Genomic DNA, 9,676 nt, shown 5'->3' with positions numbered 1-9,676 from the left:
GTCATGTGCTGTCTAGCATCGAAACTCCAAGCAGTGAAGGTTTTAAAAGTTCCACCCACACAGTTTTCAATTCAGGTGCCTCTACAATGACACAGCGCATTGGCAAAACAGTGCAGCCACCAAAGCACGACAGACATGCTTTGTAATGCACAGCTGATTACAATATACATCTAGACAACCCCGTGCAGGGCTTTGACACAGAGAACTACTTATCCTGCAATAGCTCAATAGCTGCTTTCTTGTGTAAACACCCAAATCTTAATAAAAAATTTCACCAAGTGAGCAGAAGCACTTTTCATACCTTCTGGCCAGTTGCAGAGATTTTGCAATAAGCCACTGTAAGCTCCCATTTGTAGATAGCGAATAGAATGCTGAATTCAGATAGTAATTGTCTGGCAACAATACTGGCAGCGAGGACATATGGTAGCGTCATCTACCGGAATCAAAGTTGTTGACGTGGTATGAGGGATAACATATGTGCTGTGCATCCCTTGGCTACTGGAGCTCAATTGAAACACTGCACAGGCAGCACTGACATATATTTCTTTCAGTGCTTTCAAAGTGAGGGAAGTTTTCAATGACTGAATTACTGGTGCTAGGCAAACAAACCACAGAATTCTTTCAGACGTTGTACCAACACAAAATACATTAAACAGTCACCTTGTGCACACACCACAACGTGGTCAGCCGAACCAGCTTCTCGAATGAAAGAGGCAATTGTTGGGAGGGTAAGATGTGAAATACATTCATGTCATATGCAGTCTGTACAACCGAAGCCAATGATGATGACTCAATGCAGTGATCGAGTGGACTCGCAGTGAACTGCATGTCTGTGCTTATGTACGGCAGTGCATGATGTTTCTATTTGACTATGTTGGCACTGGCTATATGCATGTTTGCTTCTTTCTTTTTTCTGTCGTCTTTCTTTTTGTTGGTGAAAACAAATTTTTTGAAGATTACATGTGAAATATAATGATATTCAGCCTGTTCATTGTTGGTCAGCCAACCACAGAGCTGCTAAGGCTAACACCAGCGTGGTTAAAAACCTTCGTTCTCAGCTTTACTCCTCTACTTCTGATGCAGCCGACCCAGCCAGCATGGCAGCTGCATTCACGTGACCCTCCTACAATGTAACGCCAATAGCAGCTCCAGCTGTTCCAGTGGTGGAGATCGCCCACAATAGCTTGTTGTATAGCCTGCTTGAAAAATTTATCCTTATGCAAGGAGTTTCCTATGAGAGAGACTGCTTCAAGAAAACTGTGCTGCTAAAAACCATTCAGCCACGTGAAACTCCAAGGATGATGTTTGCAAGACAAAACTGCTTTACAAGATTCCATGAGATGCAAGATGCTACACTTTTTATGCCAATTAGCATACACAATAAAGGCAATGGTACAAGAACATCTTTTTTTGCCCTTGAGACATGTTCTTGGCATTTTCACAGCAGATCGAGAAATTTCACCCTTTAGCAGTGCTAACTTTTGTGCATCCAAGAAAAAGTTTTAGTTGACAAATTGGTGGCAAGTCTCGGCTGTCCAGATTCTCGCATCATTCTCACGCTGGTCAACTGCTAGCTGAAAATCTCTTGACGCTACACTGTTCATCATGTATATTATTCGTCCTCGTTTTAATTATTAGGAAACTCGTATATCCTTTGTCACCACTAAATCTGCTATAGCACATTGCAACTCAAAAACAGATAATGAACCTATTTAGAATTTTTTACTGCTCAAGTATAACCGAGAGTTGCTGATAAGCTATCTGGCGAGACATAATCATAAAAAAATCAGCATGTTACACTCCTGTAACACGTGAAGGCGAAAGCCTGCTACACACGTGGTAATTCATTAAGTTATCTGATCCGAGGAGCCAGACTTCTCGCAAAGCATAACGAGCTGTAGTGTGAACTTATTGCACTGTAGTCGCTTTCCTCAACAACACATGCGAGCACCTAATGCACTACTTAAAGGTTATTTCATTCTTTCTTTCCTTCGGTCTTTTTTTTCTTTCTTTCTTTTGTTCCTTCTTTCATTCTTCTTTTCTTTCGTGTCTTATCCATGTTCGGCCATTGCATCATTTTTTGCTTATGGGAGTTAAGCGATTCTAGATTTTTTTTTTTTCTCGGGTATGAGCCATTACTGATGATGATACTTTTTGTACCGCTAGACTAGATGCTGTATACTTTGGGTATGAGCCATTGCAAGGAGCCACTTAAGGCTCTCGCCTTAATATGTGTGCTAAGGCAAAGACGAAGAATACCCAAGACATGCAGATTTGTTGTTCTTTGTCCTTCTCTAAATTCACCATTTAATTCAACCGTCCAACATAAGAGAGCACACCGATAGGTGGTGAAGAATTTTGTTCTCCTGAGCTTTAAAAGAGGAGAATTATGTTTACCTGCACTACGAGTGGCTCGCACTCAGTCTGCCTAAAGCAGCATACCCACCAACTAGTGGATGTACCAAGCCGCACATTAAAAGAGCAACTGAGAGGCCAGCAATATCTAGATGCATTATGAAAAGTGTCGTAGACGCTAGACAATTTCGGGCTTCGTTTATGAGGGAAACAGCAAAGGTGCCAGCATTGCTAAGGAAGTTGGCCGCTCTCTGTGGCTCAAAGGAATGTCGTTCCGGATAGCACAGCAGCTGGAGTGACATCTCCTGCTGCTGACTTGGTGATCGGCATATGGAGTCAAAGAGGAGGTTTTGATTCTCACGGGTTGCAATAGAAGCACTCAAAACAGGGTGCTTTACTCGCAGCCTTTGTTGACCTGGATTGCAGAGCAAGTGCACTTTTTTTCGTGCAGCATGAAAGAGAAGTAGCTGACCCATAAGCAGGAGCGTATTGCGCTGCATCATAAAGGATGACAAAGCCCTTTCATTGCTGAAGTGCTTACAGTGCTGAAAAATTCCCTCAAGACTTTTTTTCAGAAGTAGCCTGCTCACTTTTGTTCTCCGGGCGAAAACAGCAAGCATTTCTAGTAGTCCATGTTTATTCCACATAAAAATGTGTACACGCAGAAGCCATCACAGTACCAATAAGCGCTGGCATGGTTGTTGCAACAAACTCTTGCCTCAATGCCCAAACGCTACTCGCTGATTGATTGTGAACAAGGAATGGCGCACAGAAATTACGCAAGGCTAAACCTAATAAACCTAATGGTGGTCATCAAGTTATGTACAAAGGCCAAGCATGTGGAATGTGAAAGACTATAAGCAAGATAAGTTATGAGCAGAAACTCAGTTATTGCAAGTTAGCTGGCAAGTAGGATTACTAAGTGTGCTTTGCAGCGAACAGAATTCTGCTCGATGTACAGTTACCTTCGTTTAATGCTGCTACCCAATATTACACATCGGATGTGCATTTGCAAAAGTTGTGGGCACAACACTGATTGACTCATTAGAAAAACCTATTTTCACTTTTTATGTTTCTGCATCGCCATGATTAAAACTCCACTGAAGTTAGCGCAAGAACAAACAACAAAAATGCTACACCAAAGCTATGCCCCAAGCATTCCATACCAGTATTTGTGATGCCAAATTTTGGGATTTTTTTTTTACAAACAGTTTATTATTGCAATCTGCAGTAACGGCTAGCAAAATATGAAAAATAGCAGCACAAACAGGCACTGAAACGTTAGCCATGACATACATGCCAGCACCTCCTAGATGCAAGAACTGAATTTCTAATGTGTACCTTTTTCTCGCAGCAAATAAGACACTTGGCAAACCAGATATTCATACCATATTGGTCTTGATTCTTCTGAATGCCAAAACTAATGACCAGCAACAAGCACAATGTAAAGAAACAATAGTATAGTAAGAGCAAGTTCTTTAGTGGCTTGTATCAAATAGTACAGTAAAAAACTTAGCAAAACACAAAGATCACGAAAGACGGAAACATTGCTCAACGAAGAGCTGCACTGCAATACACGCCAAGCCCGAGTTCATTGTTTTGCATGTGCCGAGTATGGTAAATTCCATGGACTCTATTTAGCCAGCATGGCCACGCAATAAGGCAGCCTTTTGACATTAAGGCGACTACTGAAGTATTAAATATGTGTGCAATGTTTACATCAGACGCAATGGTGCTGCCAAAAGTAGAGCCCAACAGTATCGCAAATGAAATAAATTCAACTATGAAAAGCTCCTAAACAGAGGTCTCCATCTCTCTTCATGCATTGCACAAATACTCGAATACATAAAAGCACCAGGCTGGAAAGCCTTTGATCTTTGAAATGTCGAAAGCCTTGATCTTCAGTTCATATTCCCCTACGCAAATCGGCTTCCTGTTGTTACAACACAACAGTGTGCAGGGTTGGTTGCAACAACATATTATTACATTTAGCACAGCAGCAGTACACTTCCCTTACAAAAGCTTTAGATTTTCTCATCTGTGCATTCAAATAGAAAATTATAAGAGCCAGGACAATCTGCCCTTGTTTTGAGCTCCACACACCTGAGTGTTTCAATGTGCTCAATCTCGCGCTGAACTGCCACAAGAAAGAAAATATTTTTTCTAGGAAGAAAAATCGCAAATTGCAAAAGTGATCTTGCCGTACGATAACATTTAGTGGCCTCTGTGTTCTAGGCCACACGTCTCTAAGCATGCGATCTTGCATCTGTGGTTGCTTTACAAATTCTGCGGTAGAAGCGCCTTAGATTCAAGCTAGTGGTCCACAAATTGATTTGCGCATGGAGTAAGAAAAGAACTTCTGCCAGCGCTTCCACCTACCACGCCATCAGTACAGGTGGGGGGCAAAATTCGCTCCTTTGGTGGCTACCACAACTCTCCAGACTCCTCCTTGCTCAACTTACAAGAAGAAACAGAGAGAGCGAGGAGAAAAACCGTAGCCATCACTTGGCTCCATGTTACTGGTACCCCTGAGGATAGGCTGGTGCTGGCCGGGGATAGGAAGTGGGGAGGGACCCTCCCCTGGCGTAGGGATTGCCGGCACTGGTTGGAGTTGGGCTTGGGTTTGAGTGGTAGGCGCCAGCTTGAGAAGAGGGCACAGAGTGGGGCGGATAACCAGGGTAGGCCTGCGAGACGGGCGGGGCACCACCATATGGAGGCTGCGGTTGCCCGGGCTGTGGTGGTGGTCCCTGGGGAATACCCTGCTGTGGCGGTCCCTGTATCCCGGACGGGGTGGCACCCGGCGGGAACTGCTGACCGTGAGGCATGCTACATAAATAAAAAACAGAAAAGCATGCAGTCCTCTGTCAATTTACATGACGGTCACAATGATTGGCTCATGACATGACTGCAGCACAAATCATTGAAAAGTGCGTCAACAAGTGGTTAGTGGAAAGAGGTATAAACACAAGTGCTGACTACCAACTGAATTTTATTCGTCAAAGAACACACACACAGTAGAATTCCGTTAATTTGGCTCCGGATGACTTGATTTTTCAGTTCATTCGATCCCGACCAAAGGTCCCAGCTGGTGTCCATGCATTCTGATGGGCCCAAGCTTTTGTTACTTCGATCCTAAAATTGGTGCTCGCTGGACAGTTTCAACTTGACCAGTTAGCATACCTAGTTGGCTTGTATCCTATGGTGACCCAACAGCATACCCCTTTAGTGGCAACCTGTCCCTGCGGAGCTTCACACAAAGATACACGGTACGGCACTACAGTGATTTGCACTTTATTAATTCCATGAACTTAGACCAACTCACCCAAGTCACTATTATAATTCACAGTGATAGAGCTGCAGCATCATTTCAGAGGACCATGCTCCCCTTACGTGTTGTGTAGAAAGCCTACAATGGAACCTTGTAATGTCTGTACTATTAACTAGCGTGAACCTCGTGACAACACTGTGGCTTTGCACCAATGTGGGTGCCAGACAAAGCAGATATTTTTCATACATTTCAGAACATCAGCGAGATGTTAACAGAGCAAAGCTTGTGACACATATTCTGCAACCTGGACAGTGCACAGGAAGGCCTTTTTCGAGCATTTGACTTGGATGACACCCATATAGTTGAATGACAACCATTCCTGAATGAAGAACCCACAACAGTTATTTCTTTTTAAGAATACATGGTAGCTGACCTATTTCTTGGTAACCAAATAAATGCTCCCTGTATTTATCCCTGCCAAGTGCGTGCTCCTTACCATCGAAAAAAAGTCCCTGGCTACAAGCAATGACTTTGCATCACTTCTCTACCACTTGGGAAGCTGTCATTGCTTATATCCTCCAGTAGAAGGCGTGCACAAAGCCCCTTCTTATTGTAATAAAACCTCACAGCCATTCCCTACCAAAAAACAAGGCACTTTCCAGGATCTTGAACAACATGTTCCTACAATTATAGAGTGCCACAACTTGCGACTGTCCCGAATTTGTGGCTTGCCATATCGAAAGCGGTAATAAAAAAATTAACTGCGATCTCACGCTCACTACAAACCCACTGTAATCTCTGGGATGTAAGCAGTGCAAAGGCAATTTCAGGAGCATGAACAGACTTTATGTTCACGAAACCTGCAGAAAATAGTTGGCGTTGCATATGTGAGCACATTGTTGATCGTTACTGTAAACAATAGTTGCCAGCCACCCACTACTGCTACTAGATGGTACCAAATGTGGAAAACATTGTTGTGAATGTGTGACAACTGGCACTTGAGACAGAAAACATATTCCCAGGGCATAGGCTGCATTTATTTGGCATGTCGCAAATTCGTGACAACCGGCATTAAAGGGCAACTCCGGCGATTTTTCTATGTCCACTGATATTAATAAAAATTTTGAAAATATGTTCTCTTTTATCTGTGCCAAACAATATGGCTGCAAGTCATTTAGTTTTCCTGAAAAAGAATTTTAAAGATTGGTTGAGTTCCCGACTCATGTGACTTTTTACTGGCCACCCTGTGTGTCACATGAAAGACTACACCACCACTGTCCCTAAATCGTCGCTGAAATTGCTGCTGTCTAGTTCGGAAAATCTGTAAAAGCTCCCTGTGTAGCCAGGAGACATCATCAGCTTTGCTTATTTGGCATTAGTCCCACGTGTACTGTGTGTTTAGCACGTGTTCTGCATGTTTACATTATGGTATTGCAGGGTCTGATCTCATCGACTCACCATGTCGCACGAAGCAGCTGCCCGTTTCGGTTTATGTATCTCGTTTATTGTTTATTTAAAATTATTGATGAATCTCTAAGCAAACTGAACGACCCTGCCAGTGACCGGACCCTCAGTGCCATTTGAAAATGACAATATCCTAATATAGCTAAAAAAACGCTGTAGTTTTAAAAGGGTTAAACAAACTGTTTAACAGGGTTGTGGAAACAGGGTGGTTTGCTTGTTTCCTAACTCACTATTTTCTGTAACTGCATACATATGATATGCATGACATGACATGAACGCCATGATATGAATTACATGTATGACATGACATGCACAACATGACATGAATGAGATGCATATGCAATTTTACACGTGCACGATGACAATTTGGAGTGCAATTTGACATACAGCACGAAACACGCAGGGTTGGCTTTCTGCAGCAAATTGGAGTTGCACATGGTTGCACTCAGCAAATAAAAGCGGAGCGGCATGTGAAAAGAAAATTAAATTATGTGGTTTTTAGGTTCCAAAACCACGATCTGATTATGAGGCACGCCGTAGTGGGGGACTCTGGAATAATTTCGACCACCTGGGGTTCTTTAACGTGCAGCTAAATCAAAGTACACGGGCGTTTTCGCACTTTTGCCCCATATAAAGGTGGCCACCATGGCCGGGATTTGATCCCGCGACCTCGTGCTCAGCAGCCCAACACCACAGCCAGCAGCGTGTGGAATGCCGCTACATTGTTTCAATGCTAATCACATTAACGTCGATAGATGTTATTACTTTCGCTATAAGTGAGCCGAGCTTGTTAACTGATGTCTGCCCAAATATTGCACAAAGGAAATTCACAAAGATTTTAATTTTGGTATCAAGAGCAGACTTCTTGTGCTTGCCTTTGTCTCCAGGGTTGCTTTAATCTGGATTAAATGGGACAGAAAGGCTAAGAAATAGCTTTTGACAGACATGCTTTTTGTCTTCTTGTGATTGGCCCCATTAACTTTCATATTGCATCTTTGCAATTTTTCAGCTTGTTTTGTGTCAGCACTGAAACCATTAAAAAGCTTGCCTTGTTAAAGGCCAACTGTAAAAAAATGTTGCTTTTCATAGAAAGTCTAATTAATGATAGCATAAATATGGAGCAGCTTCTGTGAAAAATTTTCCGTTTTAAATTCAAGGATAGATGCATCACCAAAACTTGCAGAAGTGGCTATGCTTGACACCAAGACTTAAGGAAAAATAATATGCCACCGTTACAACTCACGAGAAGTGACGCAGGACCTAGAATGCGTGGCTCTTTGGCATGACCTCCGAGATTATGCGGCATGTGTAGCTAGCCATGGTGCGCTGAAAAATCTTGGAAGCGACATACTGGGACTCGTAATGTGTGCTCACCACCACGTGCGCACACTATCTGCTTAGGTGCTAAAGGTTGCTAATGAGAAAATTATGCATTTACCAGTCCTGCAGCTTCAGCAAGATTGCTTCGATAGTACAGTGAATTCTCAATATAGGGAAGTTCGGGGGAGTGTGGCAAATTGTTCGTTGCTCTGAAAGGTTATGATTACAGCCCCCAAAAACTAAACATTCCAGCCATCAACCCATTAGTTCATCAGTTGTCACTGTATGAGCTATCCACGAAAACGGTGCTGTTGGCTGTTAGCCTGCAATGTTGCTATTTTACACAGATCCCGCTTCCATGCACTACAGAAGCACCCTATAGTAAGAGTGGCGCGTGCAAGAGACGCTGATGCCGAGAAAACCACCAACAAATAGGAAGCTCTATGTCGCTCAATAGAATTTTTAAAAAGCTTGTTAATCTGAAAAGTTCGTTAACGTGGTGTTTATAGTAACAAGGTTTAACTGTATTTGCTACTCATCTATAAACACATCAGCCAAAGTGAAATTTCATTGTAGCTGGCCTCTAAAGCTTTTTCTCACCTCTGTGCTACCGAAGTCTGGGGGTATACAGGCTGACCATACGGCCCTTGGGGAGGCTGGCCGGGCATCCCAGGAGTGGGGGTGGGACCAGGCCTGGCCGTCGGCAATGGTGCGCCTGTGTAGCCTCCAGGGGGAACCTGCGGCTGCTGTTGTGTGGGAGGCTGTGGATGTGGCTGCTGCTGCTGTGGAGGCGGATGCCCTGCAGAAATCGCATACCCCGATGAAACTTGCATTGTCATCGGCTTTAATGACCTCCAAGGCAGATATACTTATTAGCTATTCTGCGTTAATAGGCGATGTTCAAAACATGGCCGTCATGACATGTTTTGGTTAGCAGTTCCCGTTACTCGGAGGAAGCAGTTGCTGAGGGCTAGGTTAGGACACCGACACCTATAGAACCCATCATGTAACTTCAAGGTCTCAAACCTTATTACTCCATTAAACTTCCTGCTGTGCTCAACTGCATTCCCCTTACCTTCCTAGTTAATCCACTTCCAGTAATCAGTCCTATGCCTTAAATGGCTTGTTACACTCCTATTGGTCTGCATTTTGACTAAAGTATCAGCTACACACATCTGATCCTTATATACGTATTGATGCCTTTGTATCTTGTAATATTACACTTAACAGACGCCCATTTGAGGCACCCAAGCTCTGCAGTATAGGTTC

The 9,676-nt window shown here is 43.3% G+C and overlaps 1 protein-coding gene across 2 annotated transcripts in view; it reads right to left on the bottom strand.

Annotated features, from left to right (window-relative positions):
* Positions 1 to 2,974: 2,974 nt before the first annotated feature.
* The window catches only part of LOC142585238 (uncharacterized), a 28,021-nt gene continuing 21,319 nt past the window's right edge, over positions 2,975 to 9,676 (bottom strand). For both annotated transcript variants that reach the window (XM_075695835.1, XM_075695836.1), the window contains exons 7-8: positions 9,008 to 9,206; positions 2,975 to 5,181 (exon numbers count right to left, since the gene is read on the bottom strand). In XM_075695835.1, the coding sequence (XP_075551950.1) occupies positions 4,872 to 5,181; positions 9,008 to 9,206 (509 nt within the window). In that variant the 3' untranslated portion in view covers positions 2,975 to 4,871. The remainder of the gene's footprint in view (positions 5,182 to 9,007; positions 9,207 to 9,676) is intronic.

The sequence above is a fragment of the Dermacentor variabilis genome, chromosome 6 (assembly GCF_050947875.1).
Source record: "Dermacentor variabilis isolate Ectoservices chromosome 6, ASM5094787v1, whole genome shotgun sequence".
Classification (NCBI taxonomy): Eukaryota; Metazoa; Arthropoda; class Arachnida; order Ixodida; family Ixodidae; genus Dermacentor; species Dermacentor variabilis.
This window is presented reverse-complemented; position numbering and strand designations above follow the sequence as displayed.